Genomic DNA, 22913 nt, shown 5'->3' with positions numbered 1-22913 from the left:
AGTCACCAAAAAGTGCACATGCCAAAATAGGGTTCTTATCTTGATAAATGACAGCTAAATGGAAAATTTAGATTATGATAGTTACATATTGAATTTAAAAGGCATGTACTGTATACTAAAGGTCAAATGACGATATGGAGATAAAAATCTTAACATGCAAACAATGAGAAATTGAAATGTTACAAAAAGGAATAAACAACCTAATTTAAACCAGCAGAAACTGGGAAGTAACTAACAGATTTTGATAACAAAGCTACATACTAAGACTAAAGTTAAATCGCATTTTGAAAATAAGATAAGTGATAAAGAAAATATGTTTATAAAGAGGTCACAACTCATCACGGTGTTTATAAGACACCGACGGCGCAAGCGAGTGAGACTGTTGTTTCTTCGTGATATCTGGGATGGTGTAAATCAGTTAGACATGCGTAGCACAGAGATAGGAGAGCTGAATCTCAGCCAACACCAACTTTACAGCAGGGGATCAGAAAACTCAATACAGTAGAAACAAAGACAAAACTTGAGAGAATTTTGGTTTCATATACACAGTTCCCTTAGTGTACAACAGTTTGTTATTGAGGCAGTATTCTTGAAAGGTACTAATATGCAGCCTTGCGGTGTAAATAAGATACAGAGGTGTACCTTAGAGTGACAGGATACAATTTTTCGGACAGTGTATGAAAATCCAGTATATTTTTCGTTCATTGTGTCTGGAAAGGTACAAGACACAATGACGGAGTATGTATGAGTGATTGCCTTGCAGTACAACTATAGCAAATATAATCAGTCATAGCTATTTGATTCGGCTAATTCATACACTGCGCAATTATCAATATCCATGTTATTTTCTTTTTGTATGAACATATTTAATTTGAGGAAATGTTTCTTCATGGCTGCAACTGATTTGGGAATGGGCACACCCTGTGCTATACACAGCCTGAGGCCCGGCTCTAGTCTAGGTCTTTGGAACAGGCTGTATTCTCTCAAATCGCTTTTTAATGAAGGACAAATTTGACTCTGACCTTTCCTGTTTCCCTTTTTCCGAAAGCCAGATGATTGGCCTTTCGCTACGCTTCAGTTCATTTCTAACTCCCCGTCCACATTTTGATTTAAACTTGGAGGAAGGAAGACAAAACACTCAGGTTTGACAAAAGAAATCAGTAGGAATTTAATATTTAAATATGTACAGATGATTTAAACTGTACTGCTGCCTAAATGTAGGCAGCCGTCTTGGAAAATGATGTTTTCCAGACTGTGAGACAATTACATGTCAATTTTTTAAATGAATTGTGTAAGACAGTCTTCAGATACGTCAGACCCCTCTTTTTCTTGCATTTGTTCTGGGTGCTAAACAGGGGCCTGTTACACTTGAGGCAGTGGCGGTATCAGGCATGCACCAGAGGTATCGAAACAGCTCTGGAACGTCTTAAATCGCTTTCCACAGAGGAGATTGTGAGATTAAAAAAAAAAAATGCAGGGCACTTCTGAAGTTTCTTCTCAAACCAGAAAACATTCACTGCCTTTAGAAAAGAAGGTCCATTTCCTTGTTATTCACTTCATCCTGAAAGGTAAATAAACTGCATCCCAGATGACGGGCTAAATTTACCAATGATTAGTTACGCAGACATTACAAAACGTTTTTATTGTCAGAAAAAGCAGCACAGAAACAGTGTGAGAGAGCTGCTGTTTTGTAAGAAAATATTTACACACAGAAGAGTCTTTGAGGTTCCACCAACTTCCCGAAAGGTCCAGGTGAGCCGAAAAAAGTATGGCCCTGTCTTTTTTTTTCCTTTTCTTTTCTTTTTACAATAAATTAGCTAAGATGCTAACAATCTAGTTCAAAGGGCAAGGGACAATACAAGTTCAAAAAGCCTATAATACAACACTATGCAACATGGGACGTTTCAACACTTTCAGCCTTTCTGTTTATAAATAATAAAATACAACAATCTTCCAATCATTCACATTACAAGTGTCACAAAATTTCACAACCGCACAGTATGGTGATCCTAGACACTATACAATGATAATACACTTATTATGGCTAGCATATAAATATACATACAAAGAATGTCACTAAAATGTAAGAACTTCACTCAAAGCAATGGCAAGTCCTTCATTTAAAAAAACAAAACGTAAATAAAACCAAGTAGCACTGTAAAAAAAAACGAAAGAAAAAAAACATCTCCCAGTCATAAACAAACATACATAATGACATCAGTTTGAGTTTCTACAGAGTTCTCATTGCGGTATACAAAGTATGACGATAGCAGCTATTTTGGATGGACTTAACATAACACTGTAGTTTCAAAGCTGTCATCAATATAAAAAGAAACAAACAAAAGTAGCAGTCAACATCTCGCCTCCCTGGCCAGCCAGTGAGACAAAACAAAGCAACACACATCTCTTCACATCAACACTGCGGTGGCTTTGAAGAAGGGTAACGTCGGCGCACAATGTTTTTACCCTTTCGGTTACTAGACACCTGCGTCACTGTCATGGCCGAGCGACTGCCTTTTCAGGTATGCAACATTGCTAAGAGCGACTAATATGTCTTATCAAAAGACATAATGGAGTCCGATGTAGCATTAAATCCTCATCTCAGCCTCATCACTGTGCTCCAAAGAGTGCTCTGTAGTGCTGATGACAGAGGCTGAGGGACCTTGAGTGACACCGAATGGGGAGACAGCTGGGGACCGTGCGGCAAGCGGGGAAAGTGAAGGGGAGAAACTGGGAGACATAGCTGCTGAGGAGATGGAGCCCTCGTGGCTTATAGGTGAACGCCTTAGAGATGCTAAATGATGGAACGTCCGTGCTATGGCAGGTTTAGGTGGGACAGATTTGGCTCCTGGATGAGCCACTGAGGTAATGAGGGGTGGCGGGTCAATTCTTGGCTTGGGATCTGTCTTAACTTTGGGTTGGAAGGGTCTGCGTGGATTGTTCGGAGGTAAGCTCTCATCTTTCAACCTGGCGATTTCTGTAAAGACACTGGCTAAGGGTTGGAACTGAGGGCACCAGTTGAGAAGGTAGTCCCAGTTGTAGCTGCCTCGTAGTTCCTCGTCACTCGCCACTATGGCTGTGAGGGAGCCATCGACTGAGGGTTTGCCATCCTCAGGGAAAGCGTAATCCTTCGGGTGGGAAATATTTAACCCACGACCTACTCCAAGGTAGCCCCCACCTTCGTCTCTGTAGACTGGAAGCTGACCAGAGAGTAGGGTGCCACTGAGGCTCCCACTGATGCTCCCAAGTTTCTTCGTTTTGAACCACTGGCTTGCATCAAGTGGTCCTGGTTCGCAAGAAATATCTGAGAGTTGGTCCGCATCCTGTTGGATGCCTGAATCAGGGCCTCTGGCGGAGATGTGCTCTTGCATGGAGGAGGTGATACTTGCAACTCTTGGGTACTCATTGATCATGCGGATTTCGTCATCTTCCGCTGCTTCGGCAGATCCCCGCCCACTGGAGTGGGAAGGATCTAGTGATCCTCCTCGAGTGTAAGGGCCTCCACCAGTTCCTTCCTCATCACCTGCATATCCAGGAAGCGCCTGATGATAGATCCTGTCGCTCCCTGCGGGTTTAGACTCATCCAACTTCTGCAAAGCTGTGCCTGAAGATGCGGTACTATTCCCAGTGTCTTGTCCTTTCTTCTTGCGCTTTGATCTTACTAGATAAAGCGCCACAGCAATTATGACTAACAAGACTATTACTCCAAGAGAGGCAGCGATTATGCTCACAAGGAGGATGTTGAAGTCTGTTGCAAGACCGAAGGATGTGTTAGTGACGTCAATGGTGACCTGAGCAGAAGCTACTCTTGAGGTGTCAAGAGGGCTGTGAGCAATCACATCCATAGTCATTAAGCGGGTTTCCCTTTTCGAGCGACTCCCTCCACTTGAGCTGCCAGAGCCGTCCATCTTTAGGTAGATTTCACCTGTGGTCTTATTCACATCGAAATAAGGAGAGGAATTGGGGAAGGAGTAGAGTACAATCCCATCCACCCCACCATCCTCATCTTTGGCCTGTACTTGCCCAATGCTCTGACCTTTCTTGGCTCCTTCTGGTACCTCAAAAGACAAGTCAGAAGTGGTGAAAACTGGGTCATACTCGTCCTCTCCTGTTACATAGACCTGCACTGTGACAGTAGCCGAGTTGTTGCCTGCATCCACTGCCAAAGCGATGAAGTTAAATGAATTTACCTTCTCGAAATCAAATATCTGCCTAGTACGAACTTCTCCCGAGTTTGAATCCACCAAGAACAGGTCTTTTCCTAGGCCAGAGTGGTCCATCAAATAATACTTCAGCTGTCCATAAACTCCTGTATCATAATCGATTGCATGTAACACAGTCACAGCAGAGTTGGGTGGCTTATTCTCACGGATACTAGCTGTTAATGTTGCAATAGGAAAGTAAGGTCTGTTATCATTGATGTCCTTTACATCCACACTTATAGGAGCCAAGGCAAAATGACCATGGCTATCTGAGGCTTGTACTATAACCACATGAGAAGTTCGGCTCTCTCTGTCCAAAGGCCTTTGAAGCCTCAGAGCCCCAGTCAACTGATCCATAGAGAAGAGTTTCATCTCATCTCCTGAGCTGATGCTGTACTTGACCTCAGCATAGGGAGCTGAATCAGGATCAGTTGCGGTCACACGTAAGATTTCTGTACCAGCAGCTGCCCCTTCACTCAAAGACACTATGTACTCTGCTCTGCTGAAGACCGGAGGGTTGTCGTTTACATCAGTAACTGTGATGATGGCTGGTACACTAGAGCTACGTTGGGGAACACCACGATCCGAGACTGCAATGGTGAGGTTATAACGTGACAGTGCCTCAAAATCCAGTCGCTCCGCCAGAATCAGGGTTCCTACGGTCTGGAAGCCGTGTCCCTCTATGAAACGAACGCTACTCTCAATCTGGAAAGCATTTCCAACATTCCCACTGGCAATTGCGAAATCAAAACCAGAGTTTTCCTGAGATAGGTCTCCATCTACTGCCTCTAATGTGAGGATGGTGGCTCCAGGTAACTGGTCCTCAGACACTGTGGCTTTGTACTCCAGTTGGTGGAATATGGGGGCATTATCATTGACGTCTATCAGCTGAACTTGGACTGTTGCAGAAGATGACAGAGGTGGAGACCCCCCATCACGAGCTTCGATGACTACACTCACAGAAGGCTGCTCCGGGTCAAATTCTGCTTTCTGTCTGATGAAAAGTGTACCTGTAAAGACATTGGAAGTGCTTTTACTACAGTGTTAATGCTTTAAATATAAACTTTATGCCTAAACTTGAAGCAGTGGCTATTTAAACAAAGTGCAGCTGACTTTGTTGGTATACTCAAAAAAAATGCTGTTTTTTTCTTTAACCAAATGCTGGGTTCAGCCTGTTTGGTCATTTTATTGGGTTATTTTAATCATTTTTACCCAAATGCTGGGTAGTTTTTCTGCACTCTAAAAAAATGCTAGGTTATTTTTCTTTTTTAACTAAAATGCTGGGTTCAGCTTGTTGGGTCATTTTATTTTATTTTTATTTTTAAATCCAGTTGCTGGGTAGATTTTCTGCACTCTAAAAAATGCTGGGTTATTTTTTTTAACCCAAATGCTGGGTTCAGCTTGCTGGGTCATTTAACTGGGTTATTTTCAACATTTTTAACCAAGTGCTGGGCAGTTTTTCTGCACTCTACAAAATGCTGGGTTATTTTTAATTTTTAACTCAAATGCTGGGTTCAGCTTGTTGGGTCATTTTATTGTTTTTTTTATCCAGGTGCTGGGTAGTTTTTCTGCATTCTAAAAAATGCTGGGTTGTTTTTTTAAAACCCAAATGGTGGGTTCAGCTGGTTCGGTCATTTTATTTGATTATTATTTATATGTTTACCCAAGTGCTGGGTAGTTTTTCTGCACTCTAAAAATGCTGGGTTATTTTTCTAACCCAAATGCTGGGTTCAGCTTGTTGGGTCATATTATTGAGTTATTTCTTTTAGATATTTTTTACCCAGGTGCTAGGTAGTTTTTCTGCACTCTAAAAATGCTGGGATATTTTTTTTTAACCTAAATCCTGGGTTCAGCTTGTTGGTTCATTTTATTGAGATATTTTTAATATTTTTTACTCAGGTGCTGGGTGGTTTTTCTGTAACTCAACTGCTGGGTCATTTTTTACTGTCAATACAAATGATGAATCCCTCACACACCTAGCCAGTGCTAGGTCAGTGCAACCCAATGTTGGGTAATCAGTGCCAAACCAATTAAAACTGGATACATTTGTCAGCAGTCATTTTGTGTTCTGTCCTTAGAGAAAACAGACTGATGGGAAACTTCCTGAATAAAACAATTTGTATTACATTGTTTTCCTATCAAACTGTTAGTGTATAAATAGGAAAAAGTCTGTGAAACACAATGCGACTTTGCTGTCACAAAGTTTCTGTGCGCTCCACTGACTACAAAAGGAGCACTACTGATAGTGCGCCATAGTTGCAGCTGTGGTCGCACTATGCGTTTAACGGGTTGAAACTTAAATGTCTGACAGACAAGATGGCATGAGATAAAACTGTAAGAAAAGTCATGAGTGTAAGTCATTTATTCATTATAACATTCATGGATGCCAAATAACCCAAAAATGGTCTTAACCCAGCATTTTTTAGAGTGTAGAAGTGGTTTTCATTAACTCCACACGCCACTTTATGTAAATAGCATCTACTACTAATTGCACTTATTATAAACAAGATGCTTGTTGCTATTTATACTTTGTGCATATTTATCTATCACTATTTACACTTTATATAAATAGCATATGCATTCTTTCAATTGTTTAAATATCCACTGCCAAAACGATCAAGTATAAACACCAGGCTTATACCATTTTTAGGATCAATGTAAAACCCGTCCCTCGTTGATGACACCACTCGATAGGTGACCTTTCCATTTGCTCCTGAATCTCGATCTGTTGCTGTTACTGTGATAACAGGACTGCCTGATGGAGAATGTTCTGGAAGTGTTACCTGGAAACCAAAAGCAACAAAGCAGCTGTTACTTGGCCTGCTTTTCCTGTATCCACAGTGATTTCATTTTGAATAAAAGCATCTGCTAAATACGTAATGACAACAGCATACTTTATTCTGCTGTAAATGACTGCGTGTATATTTATTCAACTTGGACTTGGATATCAGATACTTTAAATGGCAAAAAGAAAGAAAGAATCACCTGATATAGATCTTGTGTAAAAGTAGGTGCGTTATCATTTATGTCCTCCACCAACACAGTCAAATTGGCTTCACTCTGGTGCTTCGAATCTGAAGCGCGAATAGTCAACGTGTACCACGTCCTTTCCTCAAAGTCTAGTGGTGCTGTCAGAGACACACGGCCGTTGTAACGATGGATATCAAATTTTCCCTGTGAGGAAGCATCCAGCTGCAAAGAGTAAGAGAGCACTGGGCCAGAATCCACATCATTTCCAGTAACCAGGGTGATCTCAGTGCCGATAAAAGAGTCTGGGAGAGGGAAGCGAGGACACAACATTCAGATACATGTAGTTGCTTGAGATCATGCCTTTCAGAGTTTAAGGGACACCAGTTAGTTCACTTACTCTCTGGAACTCTAACTTCTCGTGGCACTGGGATGGTGGGACTGTTGTCATTGAGGTCGACAATAATCACTGTGATGGTGGCAGTGCCTACTAGTTTGGGAATGCCACGATCAGTGGCTTTTATCACCAGCCTGAAACGATTCAAATGAAATGTTTAGATCAATATATCATGTTAGAGATGTTTCTGTTGAGTTTTGGGAGCAAACGATGTCTTCTATTTTCAGAAAAAGCATTCGTACAACCCAAAAGCACTAACAGACCAAAAATGTAGTAAATTAAAAGCACACAGCTTTATAGGAGTCCGGAACATTTTAGAAACAAAAAACATGAGGTAAAAAAAAAAAAAAAAGAAAAAACTACGAGGGCTTGAACACATCACACACACAAACTAAATAACGTTGGAGAGGACAGTTACATTCCACAGAACAGAAGGAAATTAAAGACCTGCAGAACAATGACTTCACTGGCTGGACAAGCGAAGCCAAACATGATCCTCACCGTGCTTGTGTCCAGATTTCTCTGTCCATAATGGCCGTGGTTGTGATGCTGCCGGTCAAAGGGTCGATCTTGAAAAGGCCGCTTTGACTCGAAGACTCAATGGAGTAAGTCACCTGACCATTTTGACCCTGGTCAACATCTTCTGCCACAACCTAACACATTTGAAAACAGACTGATTAAGGACAGGCACGGTACGAAATAAAACAATACAGTTTTCAAGGGTACATTTTCGCAACCCTCCTCCGGCAAATGTGATGTAAAAGAAAGTTATCTGTCTTTAATACTTTCCCAATATGTTTTCAATTACAGTGAACCTTTTAGAACAACCGAAAAAATAAGAGACCCCTTGCCTGAATGATGGGAAAGTCATAGCCTTGTGCTTCACGCATATAAGCCACATAGTTCTGCAGCTGGAATCGGGGTAGATTGTCATTGACATCCTGAAGAATCAGGTTGACAGCCATGAAGGAGCTTGAGGATGTAGTTTCAGCCTTCACCACTAGACGGAGTCTTGGTGTGTCCTCAAAATCCAGGCCATTTGAGCTCTGTACCCAGATTTCACCTACAGTATGAAAGCATCAAAAATGCAGTGAAGTAGGTCAACTAGCCAATATTATTTTTTGAAATTCTTACGAGCTTATGCATGCATCTAGCTGTTTTCATATTTCAGGGGTTTTCCCATCTGACCTGTACTTGAGCTGATGCTGAAGGAATGGTATTTGTTCCCGCTGAAGATGCTGTATGTGATGCCGTCACGAGTGCCGTCAGGGTGCTGAGCCTGAGCCTGGGCGACCGCGGTGCCTGTGGGGAAAAATACACAAAAAACTCAATATTCCTCTGCTACACTCACTTAAATTGATGGATTGGCTTTCAGTGCCTCACAAAACTGACTGTGCCAGTGAGCTCTGAAATACAATGCGGTAGTTTCATCATGCAGTTCATTGCAAAAGTGTTCAACTGCCTCATGCCAGTGCTTTGAAATGAAGATACCACAAAAAATAGCTTTTAGTTTAAGATTTATAATAATAATAATAAAAAAGGTCTGTATACTTTTGCAATGCACTGTGAGAAGCACTTTATATGTGTGATTTAATAAAAGCTGATACTTTCAAGTCAACGTGAAGTGGAATTTGCAATCCATTTTGCTAGTAGAATTCAGGATATTAATAAATAAAAGTAAGTAAGAAAAAAAAAAGTAGGGTGGGGCCTACAGGAATATTATCCACCTGTCCCAATGGTAATATTTTTTTCAGATCTGTCATTTGCTATTATTGTCATAACCTGATTACATTGATTTTTTTATTTATATTTTTATTTTATTTATTTATTTATTTATTTTGGAAATTTATTTATCTATTTATTTTCATTTTTGGAATAACAGTATGACCAGAAACATGTATTAAGAAACTTTTATTTTGGGGTTTTATTTTATTTTTTTGTTTTGTTTTGTTTTATTCTTTTTTTACATTTTGGAATAACAATATGGCCAGAAACATGTATTAAGAAAATTAAATATTGGTAATGTCAAATCCTATTTATTTATTTTGAATAATAATATGACCAGAAACGTGTATTAAGAAAATGAAATAATGCTAATGTCAACTCTGATTTTTTATTTTATTTTATTATTTTTACATTTTGAATAACAATATGACCAGAAACATGCATTAAGAAAGTAAAATAATGCTGATGTTGATTTTAATCATCTTCGTTGCGATTTCTTTTATAAAATGATAACATTATCAATCCTTTTTTTCACGAAATGGACTGTATGGAAAAAATGATTGCTCTTTATAACAATAAAAATCTTCCAGGCATATAGCACACCAATTTTTCCACAGTTTTTACTGTAAATTCTCTGCTTACCTTTAGCTGCATTCTCCTGTATGCTCACATCTCTGGCTGTGCGAGAGAATCTAATGCCCTTGTAATCTTGCTCCTTCACATAAACAATCACCACCCCTAGAGAAGACTGGGGAGGACTGCCCTGGTCCATCGCCTCTACTATGAGGGTGCGTTGGGTTTGCGTCAGGGTCTGGAGCTTCTCAGTGGTCTGAATCTCCCCTGTTAGTGAGTTAATAGCAAATCCTCTGACTGGCATTGCGAACCGGTAAAACACCGACCCGTTGGCCCCAAAGTCCTTATCTTCTGCTCTCATGGTGGCCACCACCTGATGCGTAGACACACTTCTACTGGAAACATTGATAATCAGTGGGTCCTGGATGAAGAATGGTGCATTGTCGTTGACGTCCAAGATGTGGACGGTCACCTGGGCTGTGGTGTTGCGGGGAGCGGCAGGTGACAGGTCAACCGCATAAACTTGGAAGATGTAAGAAGCTCTTTTCTCTCGGTCCAGAAGTGCTGCGGTTGTAACTTGTCCTGTGTCTGGATGTACTGTGAATGCACCTTTGGCCTCTTGGCTAAGGAAGTATAAGATCTGACCATTTTCGCCCTCATCCACATCTGTGGCTGTCGCATCCAACACCACAAAACCTACAGCAGCATCTTCTGAGACATCGACGGTGTAGCTACTGCTGCCAAACTTAGGGCTGTTGTCGTTTACATCAAGGACTGAGATCTCCACAGTGGCTGTGCTGCTCAGAGACGGGCTCCCGTGATCTTGAACCACCACTTCTAAGGAATAACTGTTCTTCCGCTCTCTGTCCAGAGGTCTTGAGGTACACAGAGCTCCAGAGAAACCATCAAGTCGAAAGTCACCATCTGGATCGCCAGCTAAAATAACAAACAAGCAAATTAGATCTTCTTTTTATTAGAAACAACCCTGCACTGTGAACAAAAACAGTAACGTGTCTCGACCGCATATAATTCAAAATTCAGTGTGTTTTAACTTAAAGACCCTGGTTGGTAACTCACTGTAGAAGTTCTTTTGCATGTACAAACAATCTAAAAATCGAAGTCATTTTACCAGAGATCTTATATTGCAGGCGTCCACTCTCTCCAGTGTCCAGGTCTGTGGCTTTGAGGGTGAACAGCTCCACGGGCTCCTGGTTCTCAGGCACCTCCAGACTGTAATGCTGCCGCCCGAAAGCGGGAGCATTATCATTCTCATCCAGCACTGTGATGTGCACTTTAGCCTTGGCAAAGTTGGGGGGTACGCCTCCATCTTTTGCATACACTATTGCACAGACAAGATATATAGATGATTATTTTAATAATACTAATAATTTAGGATATTTTAATAATAATAAGTTATTAGCTATGTTTCCATCACCCTATTTTATGCGCATTTTAAAGTAGCGCACCAGAAATGAGTGATGGAAACACCAAATTTTGGGACAAAAATCCCTTAATTCGCAAAAAGTTTTCACGCTTATTTGAAGTGGTTTGTTGACTTGCAAAGTGAATGTGAATAATAGGAGATGGAAACGCATTTACCAAATAAACTCCTCTATGTGCATCAACAATGTCATGTGACTCTGTGCTATGGGACGGCATAACTTGACTAACCAGCAGACCGATTTGGCTGCACAGCATCTGAAATGTTATGGTCATTCTGAAATGCCTGAGCAAAGTCTGTAGTCAAAGTATTTCTGTATATTTGCCTCCCAGAACTGTCTTACAAGACTGAGGTGCAAGTAATTAATTAAATATAAAATTGATTATATTCAGTGGCTTCTCCTACTTTTCTTAGTGATATATGTGACCTGGACCACAAAACCAGTCGCAAGTCGCACGGGTACATGTATTGTACATGTACGGGTATATATATTGCAACAATAGCCAACAATACAGTGTATGGGTCAAAATTATTGATTTTTCTTTTTATGCCAAAAATCATTAGGATATTAAAGATCATGTTCCATGAAGATATTCTGTAAATTTCCTACCGTAAATATATCAAAACTTAATTTTTGATTAGTAATATGCATTGCTAAGAACTTCATTTGGACATTTTAAAGGCAATTTTCTCAATATTTTTATTTATATTTATTTTCAGATTCTAGATTTTCAGATAATTGTATCTCGGCCAAATATTGTCCTATCCTAACAAATACATAAATACATACATAAATGGAAAGCTTATTTATTCAATTTTCAGATTATGTATGACACCTTATGACTGGTTTTGTGGTCCAGGGTCACATATACAGTAGCAATTTTTTTGTCTTTGTCTCGGGTGGAAATGGTACTTATTTGCAAATGTTGTATGCGATACTCAAATTTTTTGTGTAAGTTTTGAATGGAAATCCAGCTATTGTTAACTAAAACTGTTCAAAATGTTTTATGCAATTCATAAAACAGCTGAAACAAAACAAATATTAAATAGTAGATTAAATGATAGATTAGATGACAAACTAAAACAAAATAAAAAACTAATTTAAAAATGTATTTATTTATTATTTTTTATTTATTTCAGTTAGTTGCTGAGGCAAATGTCTAATTTTTGTTTAAGCTGAATCATTAAAATGACTAAAATTTAAATATAAATTAAAATTTAATAAATTAAATGTAATAAATTAAATAATTTGATAAAATAATTAAAATTAAATAAAAAATATATAAATAAAAAACTAATAAAAACGGTAAAAGCACAGAACAAAACTAAAAATGAACTAAAATTAAAATACATAAAATAGCAAAAATAAAAAGCGAATTAAATATTAACTAATACTATAATATTCTATAAACAATGCTAAAAAAAAAAATACTGTTTCAGTGTTTAGGTACCTGTTATAGTGTAGTGGTCCTGAAGTTCCCTATCCAGAACCTGAGTGACTGATATCACACCCGTCTCTGGATTAATAGTGAATCCATCCTCAGTCACACCACCGTAAATCACCAAGCCATTAGTTCCTGCAACAAAAATAGAAATATATAATAAATAATTCTGATTGATAATAACTTGAATACAGCACAGCAAACACTGAAAAATACCAACAATTTTTGAGTTTTTTCGAAAAGATTCAAACAATTTTATACCACACTGTCCTCATTTGTTGCATATTAGTGCCATCCAGTTGTTACAAATAAATGTATTTAAATATAAATAATTTACCTAAATATATTATTTAAATATTCTTGTAATTTTTATTTAAAAATAAAAAAAGAAGGTCGAAAAATATTAAAAAATTTGGTTAATATTATTACTTATAGTTTAATCATCATACTGAAAATTATAGGTCAAATCAGGTGCATTGCATTGTGGGACATAGTATTTTGTCAAGCGTGCTCTGTTGCACATGGCGCATTTTGGCAAATGTAGTAGAAAATGCCAAAAATGATCTTAAAAAGTGCAGAGTAAGTATACTGCAAAAAAAGTAGTATGAGTAGTCTGCCCTTTCATTTGGAGTTAGAAGGTGTACAGGAAGTTGGTGTTTGTGAACAACCTGATTTGAATTAAAACAGAAGTAACGTCATAAAATGTCCAGGTTCAAACCTTTCATCTTGGATTTAATACTGGTTTCATTAGTATTTCTTTTTGCTGATTCAGCCGCTGATTTGTGGTCCACACAAGTGTTAAAAGTGGACCAAAGGCATACGGGTGCCAGATTGCGTGCAAAGTCAGCGAGCTTTGGCACGAGCACCTGCTTACTCAATTAAAGCTTCCTGAAGAATGTCTTTACAATCTCTCTTTCATACTCTCTCACTGAGCCCAGGGGGCTGAGAATGAGTCCCACAAACCCTCCACAGGAAGCGTTAAAAAAAACACTGCTCTCACCGCAACACAACATAACTGCTTTAACCAGATGGCCAAGATTTCAGACCCAGGTCATGAATATCTGAAAGGCTGGAATACCCTGAAATGTAGGAAGTAATACACATGGGTTATTGCAGGAATTAATCATCTATCCCTCACCGTGATCCCGGTCTGAGGCGGAGACTTTCAGTATGCTCGTTCCTGCTGGCTGGTTCTCTCTGATTTGGGCTTCGAACTCGCTGCGTTCAAACCACGGTGCTTCATCGTTCACGTCAATCACCTGGATAGACAGAACCTGAGTGGTGGAATGCTGGGGTATCCCATGATCCTCAGCGACAATGGTGAGGTTGTAGCTCTCCTGTTCCTCACGATCCAGAGGTTTGAGGATGGAGAGAGAGCCTGGAGAAGAGAGGAAAAACATCTGTAAATCTGCTGCAGATGGCCCCCTGATCATTTGCCCTGAGGCTGGAGACGTGTGACCGAGGTCAGGGAGCTGTTCTGTTTTATGCAACGCATATTTGTAATATTTCATTATGTACGTACGTGCCAGACATGGTCTTAAAGCCCTACTTGAATGTGACTGAGCAAGTCGGTTGCTATGCTGAGGTTAGAAGTTAATTTGTGACTTAAAATAGCCCACCACAACAAATACTACCATATTAGAAACAGTACCATATTGATGGTATACAGCATAATATTGAATGATTATTCTGAATGATATTACCACAGTACATACATATCAGTAAAAAAAAAAAAAAAAAACACGGCATTACCCTTTCTATTTCTCTATTAATGATTGTTTAAAAATAGCAGATTTTTCCAGCAAGCAACATAAATTGCAAAATATAATATAATATAATATAATATAATATAATATAATATAATATAATATAATATAATAATTATTAATATAAATTAAAAATATTTTCAGCTTTATTTTAATTTTCATTTTAGTTAGTTTAACATTTTATTTTTATTATTATTATTATTATTATTATTATTATTAATATTATTACAATATTTCTATTTAGGTTATTTATTGTAATTTCTGTTTTGGTTTCAGTTAAGTTAATTCAACTTGACAACTAAAGCAATGGCAACTAATTCTAATTTTCATTTTAGTTTACGATTCATCTTTATATTTTAATGTAATGTAATATAATATAATAGAATATAAACAGAATAGAATAGAATAATTATTTATGTTAATTAAATTGTTTTTTTTTCATTTTAGTTGGTTTATTGCATGCTTTTGTCATTTTATTATTATTAGTATTATTATTATTAAAATATTTATAAAATATTTAATTTTATTTTAATAATATAATATAATATAATATAATATAATATAATATAATATAATATAATATTTATTTACATCATATTAAAATATTTTCAAATTCATTTTCATTTTAGTTTGTTGCATATGTCATTATTATTATTATTATTATTATTATTTTATTATTATTATTATTATTATTATTATTATTATTATTATTATTATTGAAATATTTCTATTTAGCTTATTTATTGTAATTTCTGTTGGTTTATTAAATTCAATTTTGCAACTAATAAATTGGCAACTACTTTTAATTAACTTTATATTTTAATATAATATAATATAATATAATATAATGTAATATAATATAATATAATACAATATAATATAATATAAGAATATTTATATACATTTAATTTTGCTATGTGCTTGTCATTTTTAATAGTTTTTTATTATTTCTATTTAGCTTTAATTCATTTAAATGTAAATGTACAACTTCAACATTTATTTATTTTTTATACAGATTATTTATAATATTTAATATAATATAATAATATATGTGCCAACTGAGAATGGTTTTGGTTTTATTTATCTATGTATTGATTCATTCATGCATGCTTCAGGGCCTAATTCATCTTAGCTGATCCTTTGTGAACATAAAACTGCTCATACAACACAGAAGTCAAACACAATATCCATAACTGTAGTCTGACATTGATTTGAGTTTTTCCTCCACTGTTTTTCTCCTCAGTTCAGCTCTTCCACTCTCTATACGGAATTTGAGAATGAAGCTTTTTGCTGACTTTCTGGTACGAAGACCAAGGAAGAAAGCTGTTGTCATGGATCCATTCTGAACCGTTCCAGCTATACCTCTCTGCAGTGCTGTCATCAGCAAGACCCCAAGCGAGGGTCACTCAGGATAAACACACCCTTGCGGTCGATATGGCAGCCTGACTGCGAAATATTATTGTGTGTTTGTGAGAAGTCTGTGTGCGGGCCTCCTTTTTTTATTTATAGTCCACCAAACGCTCTCTAGTTTTAAACACATCATTGAGATGTTTGAGCTGGCTTCTGAATACAGTAGCTCTGCTTTTGTGCTTAATGTCCATCCCTAGAGCTCCTACTTGCAGTGTCCAAAGAGTTTGACGACTTTCTCCACAGCGTCTGGCTAATATCAGCTGTGACTATCGTGTGCTTCAACCCAACTTTAATATATATAGTATTCGCCTGATTTAGAACAGAAATGAAACACTAACCTACATCACAAACCATTTGACAATAATCGCCTACAGCTGTTCAGTCAATTAGTTGACTGTCTATTTAATCTAATTTTGCGTGAGCTATAAATGATCGTATTCTTGGATAATGGGAAGACTTTCAAACTAATACATGTATATTTTCATCACCAAATCAAATAGGTGCGGTCAACAGGCCTAAATAAAACTGCGCTCCCACATATGATCTCTGCTAAATTACTTCTGGCTTTGAGTGAAAGGCCCATAAAGCAGCGTGGTGTGAGAAAGAGAGCGAAACAGAGCGAAATAATGATTCTTACCACTGTTCGGGCTGAGGCCGAACTGCCCCGCTGTGTTTCCTGACTGGATCCGATAGGACACTCGACCGTTTTCACCCTGGTCCGCGTCCCGGGCCATGACGTAAAGCAGCACAAAGCCCACCGGCTGGTCCTCCATCACACTAACAGCAGTCGGGGAGCTGAAGATGGGAGCGTTGTCATTTTCATCTGTGACGAACACTCGCGCCGTCACCGACCCCCAGAGTCGCTCACTGGGGTCCGATGCTGAATCCGTGGCATGGACCACCAGGAACAAGCTGGAGGTCTCCTCGTGGTCCAGCTCCCGGCCTAGTTTTAAGACTCCAGTGACAGGATCGAGACTAAACAGGTCTGGGATGTCAGGCCACCGCTGTTGGATGGAATAACGTATCTCGCTGTTGGGTCCACTGCCATCTTTATCAGTCGCCTGGAAGGTGTAAATAGACAAACCGGCTTGTATGTTCTCAGGAATAACAATAGTAACAGGATCTTCTGGAAACTCTGGTGCATGGTCATTACTGTCCTGCACGCTGATTTCCAAGTGAACCATGTGAGTGCTTGGATAAGCCTTGGAGAAATCGTCCACCTCGATTTGTAGAGTATACCGTGACCCTTTTTCATAATCCAGCTCTCGAGCCAAGTAAACATCTCCTGTGAGACGGTCAACCATAAAGGTTCCTTCATGATCTGTGCCTCCCACTGCAAGGTAGGTCACCTGACCGCCTGAGGTCACTTCATGATGGTCATGTGCTCTAACTGAGCCAATAACAGAGCCTGGCTTGGCTCCCTCTACTGAGTTGAGGGTCATGGAGAGGGTGTTGGGTTTTGGAGGAGTTCTTGTGGAGCCAATGACCTACAGAATGAAAACAATAAAGAGACTTTATTTATAAAGCGCATAATAAAACAAAGCTGACCACAGTGCTGTATAATGAAATCAAATAAAAATAATACTGTATAATAATAATTAACTGATACTAAACTTCTGAACGGTAGTGTACATTCTTTATGTAATAGGGCTGGGTAAAAAAATATATAAAATTTAATCGATTCTCATTTTTCTGAAACAATACTGATTCTTAAATCCCAAGAATCAATTAGTCTAGCCCGTTTTCAGTCTAATTTAAGTTTTTAGCTAATGCCTCCCATCAAATAAATCGCAATAAGCTTTGTGCTTTGTTACTTTTGATCTGAAGCAAAGTCTCAGATTTCAAATTCTGTCCATTTCATTATAATATTCAGACAATAAATGCCGTTTTGGTGTTGATTAATGTGGAGTGACAGATCGCTGTAGCGCCTCAGTGCAGGAGTGGAAGTGATCTGATTGTCTCTTTTGCTTTAAAACCAGTTTCAGCATGATATAAACATGATAAACACCCAAAGGTATGTTGAAAGAAAGAGTTCAACTTAATGCCATTGGTATCCTGTCTCATGGAATCGCACAGTCAGTGTTTCAGCTGTGGAAAGGTGACAGTATAGCAGCTTGTAAACAATATGTCATGTATCATTATATTTACTGTACCTCAGAAAAAACATGGTGACCATAAACTCAGTCAGCTAGAAAAATGAACTCTAGAGAGGAGTATTTAGCTAAATATATGCACCATATAACATTTGTTATACTTTTTGCAGTTTTTCAGTCTTTATGTTTGAATAAATCCATCAAATTTTTATGACAGCCACCATTTAAACGTTTATATTTCAAAAAACAATTTAGAGTAGAAATATAGGAAAAGAAGTCGAAGTCGAAAAAGCAGAATTCAAAGAAAAAGTCGAAGAAACAGAAGTTGGAGGAAAAAGTCCAAAAAGCAGAAGTAAAAAAATAAAGTGGAATAAGTAGAAGTCATAGAAAAAGTCAAAGAAAAAGCACAAGTCAAAGAAAAAGTAGATGTCAAAAATGTCGAAGAAGTCAAAGAAGCAGAAGTTAAAAAAAAGTTGAAGCAGGAGTCAAAAATTCGAAAAAACTAAAATCGAAAAAGACGTCAAAGAGGTCATATAAGCTGAAGTCAAAGAAAAAGTCGAAGAAGCAGAAATGAGAAGTCGAAGAAGGACAAGTCGAAAAAGTCTAAGAAGTTGTAGTAGAAAAAGTCGAAGAAGCAGAAGTTTAAAAAAAAGCTGAAGAAGCAGAAGTCATAGAAGAGGTCAAAGAAGTCGAAGAAGTAGAAGTCAAAAAAGTTTAAGTCGAAGAAGCAGAAATGAGAAGTCGAAGAAAAAGTGGAAGAAGTAGAAGTCATAGAAGAAGTTGAAAAAGCGGAAGTCTTAAAGAAGTTTAAGTAGAAGTTGTCAAAGAAAAAGTCTAAAAAATAAATCAGAAGTCGAACAAGACAGGAAGAGGCAGAAACTGAAGAAGTCGAAGAAGCAGAACTTGAAGAAAACACTGAAGAAGCAGAAATTAGAAGACGTCAAAGAAGCTAAAGTCGAAAAAGTCAAAGAAGCAGAAATCAGAAGTCAAAAAAAGTCGAAGAAGCAGAAGTCATAGAAGTCAAAGAAGCCGAAGTCGAGAAAGTCGAAGAAGCAGTGGTCAAAAAAGAAGTCAAAGAATTCATAGAAGCAGAAGCTGAAGAAGTCAAAGGAGGCTGTTGAAGAAAAAGTCAAGAAGCAGAATGAGAAGAAGTTGAAGCATTAGTCAAAGAGAAAAAGTCAAAGATGTAAAAAGTTGAAGAGGCAGAAATCGAAAAAGAAGTCGAAGAGGTATAAGTAGAAGTCAAAGAAAAAGTCTAAAAAGCAGAAATCAGAAGTCGAACAAGAAGTCGAAAAAGTCAAAGAAGCAGAAATTGAAGAAGCTGAAGAAGCAGAAAGTCACAGAAAGTCACAGAAGTGGAAGTCAAAAAAATTCGAAGAAGCAGAACTTGAAGAAAAAGTTGAAGTAGAAATCGGAAGTTGAAGTAGCTGAAGTCAAAAAAGTCAAAGAAGCAGAAATCACAAGTCGAAGAAGCAGAAGTCAAAAAAGTCATAGAAGAAGCCAAAGACAAGAAAAAAAAAAAAGCAGAAATCAAAAAAGAAGTCAAAAAAGCTGAAGTCGAAGAAAAAGTCAAAGAAGTCACAGAATAAATCAAAGAAGCAGAAGTGGAAGAACCAGAAATGAGAAAAGTCAAAGAAAAAGTCTAATCACAAGCTTGTGAATCACAATCGAATCATGACATTTGAGTCAAAACCCAGCCCTAGTGTATATAAAGTAAATAAGGGGTTATAAGGATTTTTGTAATCATTAGCCAAACATACAGTATGCCACAACTTGGGTGCTTTAGACATCAACAGATGCACAATACTGAAAAAATAAAATAGAGTGAACGTGCCTGCCACATTAAAGATCCGTGATATAATTTCCTAAGTCCTTGAAGTACAGTAAAAGCTGGAAAATGGTTGACAGGTGAAGCTTTTCATACTAATATCCCCATGAAAAAAACAAAACACTACACGCATACCGGATCACAGGAAGGAAAGCAACAGAGGGATTGACGCTGATCCATTTCTGGGCTCTCTTTTAGGTGCAAAGCACACTGGACTTTCAAACTGAAGCTGGCATTACTGATGGTATGTAAAATATTATCTCGAGATTGCTACGGTGCAAGGTTCTGCGGTGCGAGCGTATCGGCATTAGCGCTACCGAGGTTTGCAGCTTTCCGTTTGATCATGGGGAACCACAGCTGGGCCTCATCAGAGCCATCTGGGAACACTTGATTCAAAGGTGCATTCTCTCTCCGTCTCTCTCTCCCTCCACTGCTCCCTCACTCTCATCTTCCTCATACAAACAGGGAGAACAGAAATCGCATGCAACCGCACACTCTACAATTAGCCGCCAATTCCCTTTTTGAAATCACATCTGTAAAAGCACTAAAGATATTTCTCTACAAAAGAGAACTGGCAAGAGCCATTGTGCGGAGAACAAACTCTTTAGAAAGCGGATTGGAATGAAAAACCATGAAAATGATCCTTTTGTCAAAGATATAGTTTGAGATGTCTGATTCGCGCAGATCCATGCTGAGCGTTGGGATTAATACAGGGTTTTGTGTTACAGTGTGTTCCTCTGGAGCAGGAAATAATCCTGGGAGTTTTGAGGTGTTTGTGTTTGCATAGACAGGAGCCGGCCTCTGGGTCACAGCTCATTTCCCTGCTTGAATAATGATACCACTGCTCAGGGGACTGGAAGTATGATGATAGCTTGGCACAGTGAAAGACGACTTGTCTGTATTGGTGCTCATGCAACAAGATTTTAAGGTTTTGGCAGATTAACTAAAAAAATTAATTAAGGGTAGCCAAATGACTTGACGCAACCAGCCAAAACATGCTAAAACACTACAGGCACCTTGGCAACCACACACAACACTTCTCGGAAGGTTTTCACGGGCAGATGACGACAGGATAAAATAAAATAAAATTAAAAAATGAGAAAAGCACATGAAATGACTTTAACTGCAATGACTTAAAAATTACAAAAAAAAAAAAAAAAAAAAAACTAACTAAAATTAAACTGAAAACATAAAAGTAAAAGCTAATTCTAAAATATTTATTAATACGAGTTTAATAGCATATGTAGGATTTAGTATATAATACTATAATAACATTGTTAATTTTTGAAGACTTTATTTTCACTCAGTTTCTGGTCAAAATTTAATTTAATTTAATTTAATTTAAAAAATGACAAAAGCACAACAAAATTGCTTTAAAATTACTTGAATTTATTTTAAAAAAAGCTAAAATTAAACTGAAAATATAAAAATAAAAGCTAATTCTAATATATTTATTAAAACAAGTTTAATAGCATACTAAATAGTATATAATACTAAAATAACATTGTTCATTTTTAAAGACTTTAGTTACACTCAGTTTCTGGTCAAAAGTTCAAAAATAAAATGAAATAAAATGAAATAAAATAAAATAAAATAAAATAAAATAAAATAAAATAAATGACAAAAGAACATACAATTACTTCAACTAAAATTGCTTGAAATCTCTAAAACAAAAACTATACAATTAAATAAAATTAAAAACTAATTCTAAAATATTTATAAATACAAGTTTAATAGCATATATACTAAATAGTATATAATACTGTAATAACATTATTAATTTTTGAAGACTTTAGTTACACTTTAGTTTCTGGTCAAAAGTTTAAAAAATAAAATAAAATAAAATAATAAATGACAGAAGCATATAATAAAATTACTTCAATTAAAATTCCTTGAAATTACTAAAACAAAAACTCTAAAACTAAAAACAAAATTGAAAATATAAAAATAAAAGGTAATTCTAAAATATTTATAATTACAAAATGAGTCAATTTTTAATAGTTACATAAAATAATAAAATAAAAATAAAATAAATGACAAAAGCACAACAAAATGACTTCGACTAAAATTACTTGAAATTACTAATAAATAAGCTAAAACTGAAAATATAAAAATGTAAAATATTTTAAAAGTTTCTTGTCAAAAGTTTAATTTTTAAAGTTTCTTATAAAATAAAATAAAATAAAAAATGGCTGGTTGATACTACACAAATATGGTTAAATGTGAGCTATTGGCCTTGCTTTGATGTTTTCATTTTAGTTTTTAACTATAGAGACTCTAAAAAGGAGAAATTATGAGGAAGAGGGAAGGATCATGGCATGGCGCAAGACAGATTCAAACCTGCATCTTCTGCATGAGCACCAAAGACCAACATGTATCCTCACCACTAGGGGTCAAGGGTCTGACATACTGACCTTCTAACATTGAAAGTGATGTTTTAAAATGGGTTTGGATTGTCTCACCTGTATAAGTAAGGCGGTTGAAGAGCTCTGAGATGGAGCTCCACGGTCCGTGGCAGTGACGGTGAAGCTGTACTCTGCTTTTTCAGCTCGCCTCAGGGGGGAAGAGGAGCGCAGCTCTCCGGTGTTTGGGTTCAAGGAGAAACGTTCCGCTCTGGAGCCTTAAAAAGCAAGGACAAATGGAAGCGTAAATATAGACAAATATGGTAGTATAATTATCCATACAATACATCATATTGGGCACAGAGATAAGTGTAAAGACATATGTTTACGTTTTGCAGTTTCACCTTTTTGCAATAATATCCCAAAGACCCAAAACCTAGGAAATATTCCAGACTTTTGCTTACCTGATAAAGAGTAGAAAATAGTGCCGTTCTCTCCCTCATCTGGATCTTTGGCATGTAGAGTTCCTAATAAAGAACCGGCAGGAAGACCCTCCTGAACCTGGAAAACATCAAGCAAGTTTTAAACAACATAGTCTGGCTGCTTATACTCAACACAAACAACTTCAAGAGCGGGAACATGTCCAAGGTCACACAAACAATTTTTGAAAGATATTATGTACAGACGTAATGACGTTTTTATGATGTGTAAACTGTGTTTTAATAAA

At 37.2% G+C, this 22913-nt stretch overlaps 1 protein-coding gene across 1 annotated transcript in view; it reads right to left on the bottom strand.

Moving 5' to 3' along the window:
- Positions 1–1457: 1457 nt before the first annotated feature.
- Positions 1458–22913, bottom strand: part of dchs1b (dachsous cadherin-related 1b) — a 124364-nt gene continuing 102908 nt past the window's right edge. Inside the window, exons 8-21 of the mRNA XM_051121776.1 lie at positions 22651–22747; positions 22307–22464; positions 16561–17410; positions 13886–14125; positions 12757–12882; positions 10994–11203; positions 9934–10800; positions 8755–8868; positions 8418–8629; positions 8068–8219; positions 7570–7700; positions 7188–7474; positions 6844–6985; positions 1458–5212 (exon numbers count right to left, since the gene is read on the bottom strand). Of these exons, the coding sequence (XP_050977733.1) occupies positions 2589–5212; positions 6844–6985; positions 7188–7474; positions 7570–7700; positions 8068–8219; positions 8418–8629; positions 8755–8868; positions 9934–10800; positions 10994–11203; positions 12757–12882; positions 13886–14125; positions 16561–17410; positions 22307–22464; positions 22651–22747 (6210 nt within the window). The 3' untranslated portion in view covers positions 1458–2588. The remainder of the gene's footprint in view (positions 5213–6843; positions 6986–7187; positions 7475–7569; positions 7701–8067; positions 8220–8417; positions 8630–8754; positions 8869–9933; positions 10801–10993; positions 11204–12756; positions 12883–13885; positions 14126–16560; positions 17411–22306; positions 22465–22650; positions 22748–22913) is intronic.

The sequence above is a fragment of the Labeo rohita genome, chromosome 10, assembly GCF_022985175.1.
Source record: "Labeo rohita strain BAU-BD-2019 chromosome 10, IGBB_LRoh.1.0, whole genome shotgun sequence".
In the NCBI taxonomy this organism is placed as follows: Eukaryota; Metazoa; Chordata; class Actinopteri; order Cypriniformes; family Cyprinidae; genus Labeo; species Labeo rohita.
Note: the sequence above shows the minus strand (reverse complement) of the source record. Positions and strands in the feature narration are given on the sequence as shown.